This window comes from Colossoma macropomum, unplaced genomic scaffold (genome assembly GCF_904425465.1).
Source record: "Colossoma macropomum unplaced genomic scaffold, Colossoma_macropomum, whole genome shotgun sequence".
Lineage (NCBI taxonomy): Eukaryota > Metazoa > Chordata > Actinopteri > Characiformes > Serrasalmidae > Colossoma > Colossoma macropomum.
This window is the reverse complement of record NW_023494793.1, coordinates 38,629,096-38,648,633: the sequence shown is the minus strand read 5'-3', so window position 1 is coordinate 38,648,633 and position 19,538 is coordinate 38,629,096. Positions and strand designations below refer to the sequence as shown.

At 40.9% G+C, this 19,538-nt stretch overlaps 1 protein-coding gene across 2 annotated transcripts in view; it reads right to left on the bottom strand.

Annotated features, from left to right (window-relative positions):
- Nucleotides 1-19,538, bottom strand: part of plxnb3 (plexin B3) — a 94,305-nt gene that overhangs the window by 50,757 nt on the left and 24,010 nt on the right. For both annotated transcript variants that reach the window (XM_036579494.1, XM_036579495.1), the window contains exon 3: nt 9,430-9,609. In XM_036579494.1, the coding sequence (XP_036435387.1) occupies nt 9,430-9,609 (180 nt within the window). The remainder of the gene's footprint in view (nt 1-9,429; nt 9,610-19,538) is intronic.

Below are 19,538 nucleotides of genomic sequence, written 5' to 3'. Positions count from 1 at the left end.
AACATGTAAAGGCACAACAACTATGCACAAAAACACTCACACACACAGACAGTCACATTCAAAAACACTCACACTGCTCTCACATGATCACACACAACCCTCCGGGGCAGATCGGGCTGACCGCAGGTGGTACACATCCCCCACAGTGACACGGGCCCAAACTAGCGAGATCAAAACACACCAACAACCAACAGCACAAACATTACACTCCCCTGTTTACATACACCAACACAGCAGTGACTGAAGCAGTGCTGCAGAAGCTCCAACAGCTCGCTGCACACTCAGAGCAGCCATAACGTACAAAAGCCCACGGCAACAAATCATTATCAGCTTCTTATGGAGTGGAGAAAGAGAAAGGAGGAGGGGGGAGAAGACGTGGTACTTTTTTCCTTCCTCCAGAGTGGAGTTAAAATGCAGATCTTTTGTTGTGCCTCCGAGTAAGAGCGAGAAAACTGTGCTGATAAGCAGATTAAGATATGCGCATCGTCACTTGTCTACAGTAAACATTCTCGCAACTTATTCGCAGTAAACATTCTTGCAGTTCAGATCAAGAAGCTAAAGTGTTTCCTTTCCCCGAGCTTCAGAGCAAAAAACAGATCTACCCAGTCTTTGGAGACTTTTAGACATTTTTTGACATTTTAGGGATCCTTCGCCTACGCCAGGGGTCGGCAACATGCGGCTCTTTTACTGCTCTGTTGTGGCTCCACAGCAGAATTAGATTTGTAGGTAAAAATAAAATAATCCTCCTCTGCAGTGAAATAAAGCTCTGCTGATCGTTCAACACAGTTTAACAATAAATGGTCTTAAAGGTTGAAATTAATGTATAACTGCTAATTCGAGACTGATGGTCACATAGCAACGCAGATAACAATCTGTCCTAGCTAGTAGCTAACGTCTAAACACTAGCCTATTGGCTACAGCCATCCGTGACCAGAATTCCAAGAGAGTTGGCTTCACTCTCCTTGGGTGGGTAGGATGGCTCCCTTGTCTCATAGCAGACATAGCAGAACTGGCGGTCGGCTCTTTCCTCCGAGCGTGTTCTTCCATCCATTGACGTTGCTTTAGCGGCAGTTTGAAAAGATGTTGCGGCTCGCTTCACATTTCTCAAAGGAAGCATATGCTAGCTTTCGCCCCCCCCTAGCACTGGTGGTATCGTGTGATTGGGGCAGTCATAACTAGTGGGTGGCACTGGATACATCTAAATTGGGGAGAAAACTGGGATTTAAGTCATGAATGTCACTGGTAATCACTCATTACAGTGCCTCCACAGTAGGGCTATATGACGGATATAAATTTATGCTAAATACCTCAATAATAATTTGAATAAAAAACAGAATAATTACTTATAACATATAGGTTTGGAATATGTAGGTACTTCCCAAAATATTTTATTGAGTACTGTGACAAAACATGCACCGCCTTAGTTTACAAAAACTGTGGTTTACTTACAATAAAAAGTCTAAAATGAAAAATTAAATTAAAATTAAATTAAATAAAATTAAAATAATTAAAAAGTCATAAGTCATTTGTGTATGTATTTTTCCATTCAAATTAGGATCGTAAACAAGTCTTCAAGTTCTTTAACACAAACATTAATAACAAGTTCTAGCACGTCTGTTTTGTCCCCCACAGTTGTGCTTCTACAGGTTTTTGCCAGGAACACCAGCTAATCTAGCATTCCCGGTTTCAGACAAGCACACTAACGTGTCACAGCGTTGCTCGCTGTACTAAGCCTCTCTGAGGGTGAACTAATGGCTGGAATGCAGATAACTGTGTGCCATTTTGCTGAGCTTTGGAAAAGTAATTTGGTGGACTTTCCAGAGGATCTTCTTGACTCTTAATTGTAGGAGACAAGCGGCTGCTCAGTTCAGATTCTACTGCATCAGGCTGGACAGTAGGATCAGCTGGTGCTGCAGCTTTTGAAGCGGCAGTCATGCTTTTAAAGAAACTGGCCAATGACTTTTTTCCCTTTCTTGCTGGTGGTGGACCAGCACCTTCTTAATCCTCTCTCATGCTCTTACATTTTTATAACATGAGTAAATGGTGATATTCACAGCAGTGTACATGCTTAAATGTAAGACAACTGGCAAAAATTAAAATGCTGGATGTTTTGTGGCTTATTTATTCTACCCATATTTACCTTACATGCCATTATCTCCATCTCTGACACCACACTGGCTGTGATAGTGGGAATGTTATCTGCACAGATGTAGCACATCTTCATTCTTGGGTCTAAGAGAAAGATGCCAGATTCAATAACTCTTGAGTGTCTTCATCTTCATACTTCTCATTCATCTAGTCCAACATCTTAGTTCCCTCATTCATTAACAAGAGGGTTGTGCTCAGCAGGGAGAGAACTGGTTTCAGATACTGACAGAGTCTTTCCCTGCGAACTCCATCAGTGGTCCTAGTGCCTTGCTCACAGATTCCAAAACTTCTAGGCTTTGCCTTTTTGGAAGCATGCCTTTCTGTTTTCAGAGAGGACCTGGGTCAAGGCTCTGTACTGCTCAAGTACCTCTCGATCGTCTTCTGTATGGATCCCAATCTCATTTGCCATTCTGTTATAAGTGCATGTGCTGGTAGGCTGAGTTCTTGCTGCACTTCTTCTAATGCACATTTCTTTCTCCAGCTGTGGGAAAAGTGGCCCACCAGCTTCTTGCAAAGGCCTGTGGTGGCATCACCTTTCACTGCATTTTTTCCAGAAAACATATCACTGCTGTCGGAACAAAACCTCGTTTCTCCAAAATGGTAACTTTACAGGAGAAAGAAAAATCATACTTTACTTTTAATGTAAATCTATGGAACCAGACTTTTTTTCTTTTATTTTGGGCCGTTTCTTTTGGTTCATTCATCATGAAATTTACACACTGTGAAAAAGAAAACCTGTCCAAAACTGAAAAATGACAAACATGGAGATTCAAGGTTTTGTTCCGACAGCAGCGATATACAAAAAGCTGCAAATATCCAAATAACAACACATATTTGTATATACAAAAATTACAAATGTAGATTTTTTTGGCACACGTTCCAGTAAAGTCCGCTTATTTCTAGTAATCATTTAGTGTTATATTTCTAGTATATGGAACTGCACAGTGCAATACTAAGTTTGTATTAACAGCCAATCACAATAGTACGAGGCTAAACAACACACGTTATATAAATGAGCTGTGCTCGTATGTTTGGTGAATTCTGCACAAATGTAGTACTAATGCTCTGTTTTCATAGTAAGTATTGGTAAGTAGTTTGATTCAATTTACTGAGCCGATTCTTTTGAACTGTCCAATGAAAAATGTGATCCACTCGGCTGATTCATTTTCATCCCTCAGAAGGGGGAATCGATTCTTTTCATCTGACACTTTAAAAGAATCAGCTCAGGAAAATTAATTAAACTTCCCAGCACTAACATTAAGTGTTGAAATGCAAATGTGGCCATCGCCCATTTAATTATGCTCAATGGAGTATGACGATATCAAAGTACAGATTTACACTATGAAAAATTAGCTAAAAACTTTTAGTTACGGTAGTGTTGCGTAAGTTAAGGTACACAGTCTTGTTAAAACAATAATGTTAATTTACACTTTTTAAGCAAAATGCAGGCTATCAATTGTTAATACAAGTGTCTAAAGCACTGAAGACGGATCCATTTATTCACAGCGAGTGCTTTCATCTTGGATGTATTATCTGTTGTAACATAGACTTGTTCCTCGTGCAAGCCCCATGCTGCTAACACTTCCTTCATTCCGTGTGCTACGTTCTCCCCCATGTGCACGCTGGGGAAAAACAGAAGTCTGCAAGCATCGGGTTTTCAGCTCAAAGCCCTCATTGATGAAATGGACTGTTAAACTGATGAATCTGTGGTGGTGGCAAAATATTCCACTCGTTAGAGCTCAGCATTAACACTTGTCCTGCACTTACAATAAAGTTTGAGTATGGCCACCTGAGTAAAATAGGTTTGTGAAGGTATTTTGCATCCTCTAGCCATTTTCTGGAAGCCCTCTTTCATAACAGTGTACACAAGTAGCATGTCTTCAGCAATGTGGAAGGTTATGGCATCTGTTAATTCTTTGTGCCTTCTAGAAGTGGAGTCCTATGGCATTACGCTACTGAATGCATTCAGAATTAATGCTTGGGCTTGGCACAGGATGTCTGAGATTCAGTGTCTGACTTCGTTGCAAGGCCCTCTTCACACAGTGTTTTGTAGTGTTGCTTGAGGTGATGAAAAAGGTTCAATGTGCCTTTCTACATCCCAACTTTGACAAGGTAGGCTCTGCACAGCACCTCGCTCTCTTCTATATTCTCCTCCCTAAACCCAAAATATCTCCAAATGGCAAAACGCCTTCTTTTTCGGGACCTAATCTGCACTGCTGTCTTTGTTGCACTGATTTTACTATTAATTTTCCCCACTGGCTTTGCTCAAAGCCTTCACTTCATCCACTCTCGGTGAAGAAGACGTCTGTGACTGGCTGGTTTTCACTGTACAAGCAGCGCATGTGCGCAACCTACGTCGCTGTAAATGGCTAAAGAAAAGGTCACGCCACAGCCTTTTGCGGTGACCATATGTCTGGTGTTCATTTCGCGGCATAGATACAAAAACGATATGCCTTTTCAGCTTTACTCCCCAGGAAAACTAATCCAGCTCGAATAGGGCTTATGACAGCAGAAGGACCAGCTCAACAGGGCGGGACCACCATGATCACCACAACAGAACTTTGAATGATGGCTTCACCAGCCAAGTTTACATATCAAGTTTACTGATTATCCATTACTAAATCAGACTAAAAGCTGAATCAGAATACAATACATCCATGTAAACACTCAATCGTAATAGACTAGCTCAATTGAGGCCATTCAGAATACAATTTCTCTGACTTAATGTGGTGGGTAATCCTGTAAACAATCTGTTAAATAGAAGAATAATATTCGGGTAAACGCCTGTATCTGATTCCATTCCCAATCAGAAAGTGTAAGTTCGTTCTGCGCATGTGCGTTTTTTTCATAGCGAAAGTTTATAACGTTCAACATGGCGGGAGCTGAAACTGGTCTGCAGAGGAGATGAAGTGCTTTAAAAGACGGCGGTGGGACGGACGTCCAGCTTATGTGTCTCAGAACACGACGGCTTCCTCTCGTCCTTCTTTAATAAGGACATGTGAAGGACGTTTTCCTGAGTCTGACATCATTTTAAAGTAATTAAAAACACAAGCACTGCTCACTGCTGCTCATCTCACTCTGACTGGACTGCTTATTGTCATGGTAACGTCTACACTAAGGGGTTCTCTATGTATGCGTGTAATTTTGGATCTGATTACTTGTAGTGAGCATGTAAATTGAAATTTTCCAGCAGATTGTTGAGTAGAGTGAATATAAACACCTCAGTTCTAAATCCATAAATGGGATGTATTAAATCAGATTGGCAAAAATCTTTGCATGTAAACACAGACAATGGTGGAAAAGGTCAGAAGGCATGTTTCAAGCTGCAGAATGTATGATTCGTGTAGCTTCCAAAGGTCAACAAATTAATTGATATACTTGTTAGTTGCAATCTTAACTTTTACCCAGGAACTCACCGGTGACTAAACAGGAAGGCATCAAGTTTGAACGCAAGCTTTAAAATCATAAAAGATTTTTATTCATAATATTACGTTGGGGTTGAAAGGGATAGTCTTTGGTCCCAACACGCCCTGCAGTCGTTCAGTACTCTGGAAAGTACCAGGAAGGCTCTGAAGCCCATACATTACCAGGGAGATACAAAGACATCTACATTACAGCTAACAAAGCTGAACGATTCTGTTACTTTTTTTAAGCGATATTTTTAGTCTAGGTTTGCATGCAAGTGTATTTTGCACAACATCTCCCCTGCAGGCCTCTACGGATGCTTCTGTGCAAAAGCAACACAGCATGGCTAGCAAAGTTTGTGCTTTTAGAGTCAAATTTTCAGCTTTTATGAGAGAAAAAGAAAGCGAAACTGAGTTTTTGTACATGATTCAGAAAAGAAGATGCTGTTGGCTATAAATGCTAAGAACGTCACCTCCCGTTTACCAGGAATTTTATTGTGGGTACGAACACACTACCCTGTAAACTACCGTTTAAGGGCTGTATGTTTGAATGACTCAAAGTCTGAACATTACCAGACAAAGTATCCTGATAAATGTTTTGGCTTCGAGTGCGAAAGGAGCTTTCGTAATTAGCCAAAGAGCTGTGTGTTAAAGGCACAGAGTTCAGTTAAGTTAATCCAGCTGGGGTTGAGTTTGAAACCCCTGGCTCTGGAACACACGAGCCCTAGCAGGGTCTCTGACTGACAGAGACGAGTGGCAGTCTCACTGTCTCTCAGCCCTGATTTGAGGTTTGTTTAGAACGTCTGCTACCATTGAAAACTGATCTTTCGAAACCTTTCTGCGTCCTCCCAAATGAAATGTCCTTGACCACAGCATGCAACTCAGCCCTGGACGTGAGGCTTTGAAGTCAAATGGCAATGTTGGAAAGCTCTGTGTTGGTGTAATACAATCTAATACAGTAAAGGAAAACTATGTAGCACGTTGAGTGCTGACCACAACCAAGGTCAAATTCATTCCCACTGCTTCTCCAGGACTCAAATCTATCACAGTGGCCAAACACACAGCCCATTCTGTCTGTGATAGTGGACCAAATATCCGTTTTTGATAGCACTGAAAACTGGGGTGAAGTCATTGTGATACAACACGATGCAAAATGTGTATCGTGGAAACGAGCACCATCAGCTGCTTTCTACTAATTATACCAGCTAACGCGACTGCACTTCTTTAACAACAAAGGTCTCATTCAATTTAAAACCCACACATCCCACCCCTAACCTCAGCTTATCACACAGTAGCATGCTCGATGTTACACGACACACTCTCAGCTCCAGTCCTGCTGCCTTCCAGTTATTGGTCTTATTAGCAGCTTGTGCAAAAATGTGAACACGGAGAATAAAATTCTGGTGAGAATATTGAATCTAGTGATGCACCAACTTCAGTATTAACACTAATACCAACCTTAGTAAACAGATCGGGCATCAACCAGACGTGATTGATCCACTATCTATACTGTTTCATAGGGAGCTCAATGTTCTGCATAGAGAGAATAATCATAAACGGTCACATTGCAGGCAAACCTGTTTGTTTATGCAGACGAAACAAGTGTTTTTCGCTGATGTGAAATGTGCCGGGTGTTTCTCAACAAAGCACTGCAGCATGTCAAAATTAAAGCCTGTCTAAACAACGCATGACAGGGTAAAAGTTCAGTGCAGGGCAGACGTTTTAGTTTCACACAAGCTTCCACAATAAATATCTTTAAGACTTTTACAATCAATTTTATATGAGGTAAAAAATTAACACGTCTGATTTTTGGGTGATTTTGACATATTAAGATGAGTTATGATGTCTGCTGTGATTGGTTGGACTTCTTAGCCTTAATAATAAACTAGAAGAATATAGTTAATCATGAAAAACATCCCGTCCAGGGCGCCTCATTTAAAAAACTTTTGTAAATTTATAAATAGATATCAGGTTTTGGAATAAACTCGTCAATTTTAACAGCTCATTATTGAGGTATAAAGATTTTAGACTGACGAAGAAGAAGAAGAAGAAGTAGACGAAGAAGAACAGATACTGGATTGGTACTCGGGATCTGCCAATATCCTGAATTCCAGTATAAGAATCGCTGTCAGGAAACAAAAAGTTGTGACCCCTTGTCGAATTCAGCAGTGAAAATCAATTCGAATTGTGAATTAAGTGCATCATAACACCCCTTCTAAAACCTAGACTGAGACCACTTACATATTTGTAACTAATTATCAATAAAGGCCATAAAATTGTTAAATAAAAACACATTTTTATATTTTTGTGGACAAATGTATTGCATTCCAATCTATTATCCTAAACTCCAGTCCTAGTTTTATTCTATTGACACACACGGCACACAGAGAAAACTGTATGTTTCATGCTTTACTGTAATTTAATATTTAGTCCTCTCACATCAAAACATTTTTAACTGATTTATGCATTAAAACCTTCAAATATACTCTAATGTGCATTTTACTTTCACAATAACAACACAGGAATAAAATGCAGAGGAAAAAGAAATGGATCCATCCAAGTAACAAAGGATCACTTTCCTTTCAAATAGTGCAACTTAAAGACGCAGACACTAACAGCCCATTCTGCTAAAAGAGTTAAACAACAAGCACGTGGAGCTGAAGCTGTACTGTGCACTTGTGTGGGCGCACATGTGTATAAGGCTTCGGCAGACTGCTGATAGTATCTGGCTATTTTTAAGATTAAGTGACCCTTATTATTCCCACAATGGGGAAATTTCACCTCCACATTCAACCCATCCATGCAGTGAAACACCACATACACACTAGTGAATACACACACTAGGGGGCAGTGAGCACGCTTGTCCAGAGTGGTGGGCAGCCCTATCCACAGTGCCCAGGGAGAAGTTGGGGGTTAGGTGTCTTGATCAAGGGCACCTCAGTCAAGTACTGTCAGCTCAGGGGATCGAACCAGTGACCTTCCAGTCACAGGGCTGGTTCCCTAACCTCCAGCCCACGACTGCCCCCAATTTATTTATTTATTTTATCAAGTTGAATTATTTAAATGTCTGCACTGTCCAGGCTTTAAGATGCACAAAACAAGCACAACTATCTCACGATCTGTTTTCTTTTAATGTGTAGTCCATCTCCTACATCAGTCCTTAAAAATATTCTATAACAGCCTGAGCCACCACTTTTTTTCTGTGGTCGTGCTGGATAAACAGATAAAGCCATGCTGCAGCTTCCATGCACGGAACATCTTTCCTCGCGGAAAACGAACACGGGCTTAACTGACTGATGTTTAGTTGTTAAAGACTAAAATCAAATTAAATAAAAATAAAAGTCCATATGTCCCAGATTAATAACGGAAGTAGGCTAAAGTGACAGCAGCGTGCAGGCTAACGAAATATCGTAACTTTTGGCTTACTATTTTTTGGCAACTTTTGTTTTTGGCTTAGCAAGTTACTGACAAAAACACACGCATGTTTACTTCCTCTGGTTTGAGTAGGCTTTTATCGTGTTACCACATTACTTTGCAGAATGAATGCTGAAAATGCACTCAGACTTGACAGACTTAGCTTTGTCGCCCCCTCTGGCACAAATGGGAAACTGTCCTAGATTAACAAAACAAGTGAATGCAAAATAGCCGTGGCTTGAAAAAAGCCCTACTGAAAAATAATGAAATTAACATCATTAACCCAGAAACTAATCTGGTCACAGATTAGTGCAGAAGGCCAAAGCCTATCAGAAACAGAAAATACAGGATGTGCATAAAACTGCACTCACAAGAAATACAACTATAAACCAGTCTCTGACTGAGATAGTTCAGCGGTTCTCTCACACGTTTGCACACAAACAGTTGCCTCAGCATTCAGTACCTTGTGCAACTGTCCACTCTTGTCCCCCAGGAGAGCGATGGTGTGGCCAGCTTCGGTTGCTACGGCAACGGCGGTGACCTGCGTTGCCTGGGTGACCGCTGGCTTGGCGTTGAGGGGCACAGCGCTGGCGATTGGGCTCGGGGTGTGTTCACCTCCACATGGATACTCGGTTACAGAGCTCTGCATAACAACACAAACATACAGGAACATGACACACTGAACCAACTGGTCTGACAGTTTTATTATTAGCTGTATCTTGTGCGCCAATATGGAATACAATACACAGCACAATAATATTTCGTTACATGCCTGTGAGTGAGAGTGCAGCAGCGCTGTAGGTTTCTCCAGTTCTAGCCTGAGAGAAGCGCAGTTTATTGTTTGGCCTACTTCAGTACATAGCAGAGGTTATACTGGGACAAAGGAGTTTCCATCAATGCCTTTCTGATGTAATAGCAGGCAACAGCCAGAAGGGGGATGATAAAAGCAAAGACAGCCTTGGTAGAGATATATTTTGACTTCAGAAGGCTGCAAGCGATGTTCCCTCCAGCTGGGCATCCTACTCGAACACAGGCGTATGAACGCAACCAACAGCTTTTCTTTTCATTGGTTAATAGTTGTCATTTAAGCACATTATACGAAGGACACATGCGGTAGAGGCGAGCAATCAGGCCTGGGTTATATCTGAAAAAAGCATGATGACTTCTTGTTAAAAATAAATAGGAATCTATTACATTAGTGGAAAACCAACTACACTGTAGCCTAATGGCTTATCAATGCCCTCCAAATATCCATTCGACAGCAAAAGGGAGTAAAACATTATATAAATGTGATTTAATATTATCCAGCTGTTTAAAATTAAATTAATCATCTCTAGTTTTCCTCCCTAAAACAGCAACTCTAAGGCCCAATCCCATTTCACCCCTCAGCCCTACCACTTAGCCCTCAGCCCTCCGTTTGCACATTCATGTCTAGGGGTAGGGTGTCCCGATTTTTGTTGAGATAGAGGGGTAGGGTGAAGTGTTAAGGGCTACATGGCCGTCCAAACGGGGGGCATACTCTAAATGGAGTGTTAGGAGATAAAAAAAAAACAAAAAAACAAAAAAACAAAAACAGCAAGATGACTGTGCAAGCGACCAACTAAACCCACAATTGTGAGCATTTTCTCCGTTAAAAATTATGATAACCATTAAATTATCTTAGTTTAATGTTATTTCATGGCCCTTTTCTTCATAATAAGCATAAAAAGTCGCTATTAGTTTGCCGAGGTCTCGGTAGCTAGTTAGATACATTTCCCGTTCCACCTTAAATGGTGCAGCAGTTCCATTCTGGTGCCTCAGGCATCAGAACTACTGCACCATTTAAGGTGGAACAGGAGAATCAGAACAAGAAGCTGGCGAATATCTGACTTCAGCTTCATATCACTGAAGAATTAGGAGTGGGTGACAATAAATAATTGTCCCCCCCACCTTTTGAAGGCATATGATGCCCTAAATGTAACTAAAGCCCAGCAGTGAGGAGCTGAACTTCACCCTCCTCTGCTGTCACTGCAGACTGGCAGGGTCGCCTACAGAGCAGCACTAGTAGCTGTTAATGAAGTAATGCTCTTTTTATTGAGGGTCCCATTTTGCAAGAATAGATTTCAACCACTACTCCTTATAAATCAGTTTCAAGGGGCAAGGTGACACTGGAAAACAAGGGGTAGAGGTAAAAATAAGAAATGTGATTGGGCCCAACTATCACCTTTGGAGCATCGTCATTGACTTACTTGTCAAATCAATGCTGATATCTACTACATTATCGTACAGGCCAACGATCAAATGTGATAGTATTTTACTGATGCAAATGTGGACACTGTGGATATCATCAGTACACAAAGAACACCAACCAACTCTATCTTTCATTACAAACAGTGCAGAATTAGTCATTAGTCCTGTTTATCAGGATTTGGTGCAGTGCAGAATGTGACACTGTATAAAAATCAATGTATTCATAGTTTTTGATAGTATTTTATGTAGCACGGTTGATGCATTCTGTCTGTTCTAACTTATCAAACCTGATAAAAACTAAAAACTGAACATCGTGATATCATGAAATTATCTTCATGTATTGTGATATTGTATTTTTGCCATATCACCCACACCTAATATGAACTGGTGCCCATACAGATCATTGATAGTAAAATCTGGCCTTCAAATACAGACATAATGCTGTATTACTAGCTGGTACTGACTGGCCACAGCTCATCATACCGGTCTATTAAGTGAAAGAAAACCTGCAGGCACCATGGACTGTGAACCTAATACCTCTGCTATAGATGCTCTATACTGTTCCTGAGAAACGTCTAGAAATTGTCCCCGAGTAAAGGAAAGTGTAAACTCATTCTCCCCCTCTGTACCAGCTGCGGACTCCATATGTTTCCCGCTCTAAGCTGTGCCCGCCCCTGAATTAATAAGCCGCAGGGATGTTGTGCTGACTAACAACAATTAATAATTCATGCTAAACGTTAAATATTAAGTCTGAAGTCCAAAAAAAAGAAAAGACAAGTAAAACAGGTGCATGAAGCTCCAAAGCTCTGCTTAGAAGGAGGGGGGGAAAAACACGTATCTGGAGGGAAAATCACCAGGAAGTGTTGTTCACGTCTCACTAAAAGAAAAATCAATACAGTCAAATGAAACAGAGCAAAACAAAGAGGACAGAACATCTAATTCTAAGTGTACGTTTAACACACCGCGGTTTGTGGCTCATAGTGGGAGCTTTAAGGGATGTTCGGTGAAGGTGTGCGTGTCCCGGGTTAGAGTTACTGCAGGCCTGCAGCTGTTGCAGCCGGTTGACAGACAGACAATAGCAGGGTTTAGGAGACTGAGGGGGGAGGGCAGCGAGGGAGAGCTGAACGCTGGCATGCGATTAAAGTCAACCAGGGATGCACACACACACACACACACACACACACACACACACACACACACACACACACACAGTTGTTTTTATACATGGTGTCATATACGGGTCCCATTTGTATTAATTAGATCTATATGTAATAATTACTCATATGTTTTCTCATATGTAAGTGAAAACATGTAATAATAACAACAACGTTAATGATGATGATGATGATGATAACAAAAACAAGTCCCATATGTATTTTACATTCAGTAGTATGCGAAAGTTTGCGCACCCCTAGTCAAATGACGTTTTGTCGATTTTCTAAGAGAAAGCAAGTTAACACATCCTTTAGAGAGAACACACTCCTGATCACTGTAATGCAGAGTTAGTTTAATTGCTAAATTTAGCAAATTAACCTAAAATTATTTGACCTCTCCGGTACAAATATGTAACTGCAGGCATTCCCTGAGCAGATGAATCTGACGATTGTGAGCACATTAAGAAGTTGAAAAGTATTCAAAGAGAACTCAGTCAAAACTTGGTGAAAGACGTGTTTTCTAAGGATACGAGTGAATTATCGACTATTCATCTATATTCATGAAATCCAACATGACGCCTCTGACATTTAGATTACTATTTCTAGCTTTACAGGGTGTCATATAACGGAAAACTAAATTTTACTTGATTTTTTTTTTTTAAATGAAAGTTTTGATGTTGTACGTAAACAAGTTTCAAAATGTATCATTTACTCCCCAGACCGTACAACACACATATTTAAAAAAATGAAGCTGCAAAAACAGCCCGTTTTGAATTCAGTCTTTTTGTGATGTCATGAAAAGCAACTCCGCCTTGTATCCACCCTTTTAGCCTGTAGCAGTTTAGCTCCGTCCAATCATGCTGAAAATATGAGGAGTGATTTAGCTCGTATTGCTTTTGAATGAGGCACAAAACAGGACTGCCAATCAGAGCAGAGCTTATTCACATACAGCAGACTTTCAGGAACAGTAACAAAAACAGCCTGTTTAATCGTAAGTGATAGAGAGGGTTGGAAAATTATGTGAAAATGAATTATGACTCTGGACCTCAGTGAATAAAAAAGAGTAAGAGTTAGATGAAAACAGCAGGATATGGGCCCTTTCATGAAAACAGTGATTCTAAGCGTTTGAACAGTAGTACATAAACAGAGGAGGAATAAAACACTACACCTTTTAAATTAAGACCGTGAGAATGACGGCTCTGTGATTTTGTTGTCCTCAAACACAGAGGTTTGTCTGAGTGTCTCGCATTGAAGTTTCAAATTAAACCAAACCAACTGTCCGGTCAGGCTGAGACTGGACTCGGTGGGTGTGTTCTGTTTGGGTTACATAAGCCACTGTGTAGAAAAAAGTGTGTGGTTGAGGCACAGAAGATGAGAGACTTATTGGTCAGTAGTCTAATCAGTGTGTGTGTATGTGTTTGTGTGTGTTTATGATGTGTGTGTCTGGGGGTATAAAGGAATCAGAGGCTCAGAGGTCAGTAGTCCAGTGTGTGTGTGTGTGTATGTGTGTTTGTGTGTGTGTGTTGGTCAGTGGAGCGGTGAGCTCAGAGAGGATGTGGGTCAGCACAACTCAAAACCAGCTGCAGCTCTAAGCTGGATTTACCCCCCCCAAACACACACACACACACACACACACACACACACACACACACACACACAAAAACTGTCTCTCCTGCTCTCTCATATTCACAAAAATCACACACTGCCCCCACATAAACCCCTCTCTCTACAATCTGTGTCTCAGACACACACACACACACACACACACACAGCATAAGCCTCTGTCATTTCAACCACACACACTATCTCTCTCTCTCTCACTGTCTCTTATACAGACACGCCCGCAAGCCACTGATCATTTTCCTCCTTTCCTTCACACACACCTAACCATAACATCCTCTTTTTCATTCTCTCAGCCGCTCAGGAGATGAAACGCTGCTCGTGAAATCTACATTTCCTGCAGATCCTAAAAGCTTGGCAAGTAACTAAATATGACTGTACAGCATTACCAAGCCCTGTATCATATCAGCTAATTGTGCAGAACGCTATGAAACTACAACATGAATGAGCTGCCTAACTGGACCAAATTTTCGTTTTTCATTATTTAGCTTTGCAGTTAAAAACGTTCTGCTCACGAGTGGCAGATTGGTCCCGTTCGGGCCTTATCAGGAGACCACTGCTGTCCGTGACCAGGAGTCCAGGAAAGAATAACTGGCCTGACTCTCTTTGGGTGTGTAGGATGGCTCTCCTTCCCTCCCACAGCCCTAACCCTAGTCAAAGAGAACTCGGTCAAAACTTGGTGAAGGACGTGTCTTCTGAGGATATGAGTGAATGATCTACTGTTGTCATCACATCTTCATGAAATCCAACATGACGCCTGTGACTTTTAAATGATTGTTTCTGGCTTGACAGGGTGTCCTGCAGCAGCGTACAGACACTGTATCTTAAACTGTGGTTTTTTTTCCCTGACTCAAGTAATGCTGCGTCTTTCAACCTGAACAAAAACATCTTGCATAGTCTCATCTTCAAAGGGCTCATATAATGGAAAACTGAATTTTACTTGACGTCTTGAAATGAAAGTTTGACGTTGTACGTAAACAAGTTTCAAAACGTATCATTCGCTCCAGACAGTCGATACATGAAGCTGCGAAAACAGCCTGTTTTGAATTCAGTGTTTTCGTGATGGCTTGTAGCCTTTGTAGCAGTTTAGCTCCGCCCAATCACACTAAATATTTGAGGAGTGTTTTAGCCCGTATTGCTTTTGAATGAGGCAAAATACAGGACAGCCAATCTGAGCAGAGCTCATTTACATATAACAGACTAATTGGAACTGTAAGAAAAACAGCCTGTTTAATTGTAAGGGATAAAGAGAGGTTGGAAAATTACATGAAAATGAATGATGACTGTTTGTGGTACATAAACCCAAACCAGGAAAGTACAACTGGCCTGACTCTCTCTGGGTGGGCAGGGTGGCTCTCCTTCTCGCCCATCTCTCAGCACAATGCAAGCCAGCATGGAAGACTGTTAGCTGACGTAGCAGATTTCACAGTTAGGGTTCTCCTCTTAGCACTTTCAGTCGTCCAGTGACGTTGTGCCAGCAGCAGTCTAAAAAGATGCAGTGGCTGACTTTACATGGCTCAGACGAAGCATGTGCTAGCCTTCACTCTCCCAGTGTGGGTAGCGTCATGTGACTGGGGGAGACCCAGTTAGTGGGTTGGAATTGGCAAATGACTAAATTAGGGAGAAAACTGGGCAAACATTTTCCATTATGGACTATAGATGTACAGGAGTACTTCAATATTTGAGATACGCATATTCAAACACTGAAATCACTATTTTTTGTACAGGACTGTAAAATGTGCTGAGTTTGCTCATTTTTGCAAGGAAGCATGCATATTACAATAGCTAAACATATCTGCCATGGACCCATTGTTAATGTGACTGAGGCAGACAGAGATAGTGCAGCTTTATTGCCAACATGGCTAAATAAGTTACTCTAGCTGATGTTAGTTAGGTCCAGAAACACTGGAAATACATTTCTCTGACAAACTAACATGCTGCCACTTTGTCCATGGAGGAGAAAAGACCACCTGCAAGCGGACAACGAGTCCTCATTAGCATCCAGTGTTGTAGCGGTTAGCTGTGTTAGCTCATTAGCTCATCAAAGAGGCAGTGTCTGTTACTCATCCAACACAAAAACCTACACGTTTCCCTTGGCCGTTTGTGAATATTTAAACGTTCCTCTGCATTTTGCTGTAAGCGTGCAATCCCTACATTAACTTCATCCGAAGTCTGTTCTTTGTATACACAAACATGGCCAGAGATACATCTATGTCTGTGTATTTTTTGCTGGATTTTAATTTGACAATGACTGAGGAGAATAAAAACGAGTCACATTAACCAGCATGTGTTTATTTTACAATGCGGTTCTTTTTCCGAGTGTTGTGCTGAAAACACTTATACTGCTGGCTAGGTTGTATGTGATATACAAGGTGAGGTGAGATGAGCGAAATGGCAAAAATGTAATATCACAATACTTCAAGAAGTTTTTCATGATGCATGATACGTCATGAAACACGTATTTTTTGACATCTGATTAGTAGAAGCATACAACATTAAAACAATTACTATGAAAAACTATGAATCCAATGATTTATTCTCAAGATTTCACATATTGTGATGCAGTAAATTCAGTTAAAGAGGATAATTATGTTCTCTTTGCATTCAAATATACAGCACTGACTATCGACGATATACTCAGGAAACTATATTGAGACATATTGTTGCATAATTTATCACAATAATGATAAATACTGTCATATTTCCCAGCCCTACCATGACAGTACTGAAGTAATGAAGTGAAGACATCAAAGTATATAACTTAAATTTATGAAATTATGACAGTAAAACCACAGCCACATTTCCGTCCACAAATCAGCTTTGAGATTCATTAAATAATGTACTTGTGAATGCATTTACAGTAGATAAAAATAAAATATTATATTCAGAGCATTATATTAGCTTAGAGAATATTGTAGAAGGGGGTGATCTGGCAAAAATGTCATACGATACTTTAAGAAATTTTCATGATACACGATGAGTCACAATGTTAATTTTATCTGACAGCACCACACTGCAGCTATGAGTCCTCTCGGGCCTGCTGCCTTAGCAATGTTACATCACAGCCACATGGCTGCCTGTGCCGGCCACTTGGGTGACGCTGCACTGCAGCTATGAGGCTGCCTGGACTGGTGGTGTGTGACTGCAGGAAAATGCTCCCCCTTCATGGCTAAGGACATTTTCGGCCTTTGAGGCCTCCCAGGTCGGCGTCCTGTATGATGCGCCGTAGTTGTAGTGTAAGACTTTCCCCTGTGGCTAAGGACTCTTTCCAGGCTAGCTAAGTGACTCTATACTGTGGTCAGTGAAGTCCCCCCCCCCACTAGTTGTGGGAACCATGGAGCTAGGGCTAAATTTAAAAAATACCATCAAGAACTATGAATCCAATCATCTGTATTCACATACTGTGCTGCACTAAATCCAGTTAAACAGACACACGTTGGGCTGGGGGTCCCTAAAAGTTCATTAAATGTATTAATGCCAACCTAAATTTTGTCTGATACTGATCTATTTGAACAATACTGACGTAGAACTTTGCCAGTTCTGTTCAGTACCAGTACCAGTACCAGTAATGAGTGCATCGTTACATACCCACCATCACTGGTGCCACAGAAGCGAAGCCTGTGCGATGGCGTGCGGCTCAGAGGCAGTGATCCAGCAGTACAGCTTCTCATACTGCGCTGTGTGGATTAGTGCAGGCTCCAGCAGCTGGAGCTTAATCTGTGTCAGCGCTGTGGCAGCTGCCCCTCACTCCACCTTACATGCCTGTGACATGAGCCCACCGACCCTGATCCATCTCCCCCCAAAGCCGTACATCCCACTCACAAACCCACGCCTTCGTCCTGCTGTCTCGCCCTGACCCAACTAATGGGCCTGATGGCTCCCGCCGGATCTATCCCCTGCCATATTCCTGCTTACAGCTCTTTAGCATAGGATTTGGCCCTCATTAAAAGGCATCGACGCTCAGATGGCCACCCTGCGAGGAGAAAAGCCTTTTGAAGAGACACTGCGGTACTTTAGTTGAAGCCTCAGAATGGGTAACCAGAGCTGACTTCAAAACTGAGAAGCAAAGTCAGTGCCAAGCAACTGTTACAGAATTACCAAATTCAGAATCGCAGTATGCAGGATTTAAGCATGACAGTATGTGATATAAAGACTTTTTCCATTAATGAGTTTTGTTTACCTCCTGCATCAACTTTCATTTCACTGAGAGTAGGACTGAAACAATTCTTAGATAGCCAATCGGTTGTCAATGATGCTGATTATAGAACAAAACGTTATATTAGTAGAATATTCTGTAGTATTACACTTAACAATGCATTACCGTGCTCTATATCATTCATGTAATACACATAGCCATTCACACAAATAACAGAAAAAGGTACTGTACATGCACACTGTTCCTACTGTGTACCTTAAAACTTTTAATGGTGCATTACATTCACTTTCCAATAAGAAATCAAGACAGTATGTATGGAGTCAAAACAAGTTTAAAAATTATCTGCAACAAAATACAGTACAATTATGTTCCCTAACTAAAGATACTGAAGATGTTCACTTCAAGGTACCACCCCAGTAGTCACATTTACATGCAGCCTAGTAATCCGTTAATAATCTGACTAATAGGAACAGAATATGTCCATGTAAACACCTCAGTTGGAGTAAACTAGTCTGACTGAGGCTATTCGGAATACAATTTCTATCTGATTGATTGAGGTGGGTAATCCTGTAAATAATCAGTTAAATAGAATAATAACCATGTAAACGTCTGTATCTGATTACATTCCCAAACGGAAAGTTTAAGTCTGTTCTGATCATGTTCGTCACGTCATAGAGAAAGTTTATAACGTTCAACATGGAGGAGCAGAAACTGGTCTGCAGAGGAGACGAAGTTTATGCTCTGATCTTTAAAAGACGGCGGTGGGACGGACATCCAGCCTTTGTGTCTCAGAACATGACGTCTTCCTCTCGGCCTTCTTTAATAAGGACATGTGAAGGATGTTTTCCTGAGTCTGACATCATTTTAAGCAATTAAAAAACACAAGTGCTGCTCACTGCTGCTCATCTCACTCTGACTGGACTTGCGTGATGTTCGCTGTCATGGTAACATCTACACTAAGCGGTGCTCTACACAGGCGCATAATTTTTTATCTGATTACTTTGGTGTGCATGTGAACTGAAATTTACATCAGATTGTTGAGTAGAGTGAGCGTATACACACCTCAGTCTTAATCTATAATCGGATTGTACTCAATCAGATTGGCAAATATCTTTGCATGTAAACATAACCAGTGATGTGTATGGTACTAACCCATTGACAGTGTTGTATCTTTTTTTCTGAGAGTGTAGGAGTGGGCAATGTGACAATATTCAATCAGTATCATAATAAATTAAGTCATCTTATTCTTTTCTGAGCATATCATGAATATCGTCACTACTTACAGGACACTGACCAACCGCATGTTTTATTACAAAGCACAATTATTCCTGTCTAATTGAATTTAGTGCAGGGTGGAGTGTGAAATGCTGAATAATAATCAATGAATTCATAGTTTCTTATATTTATAATGTG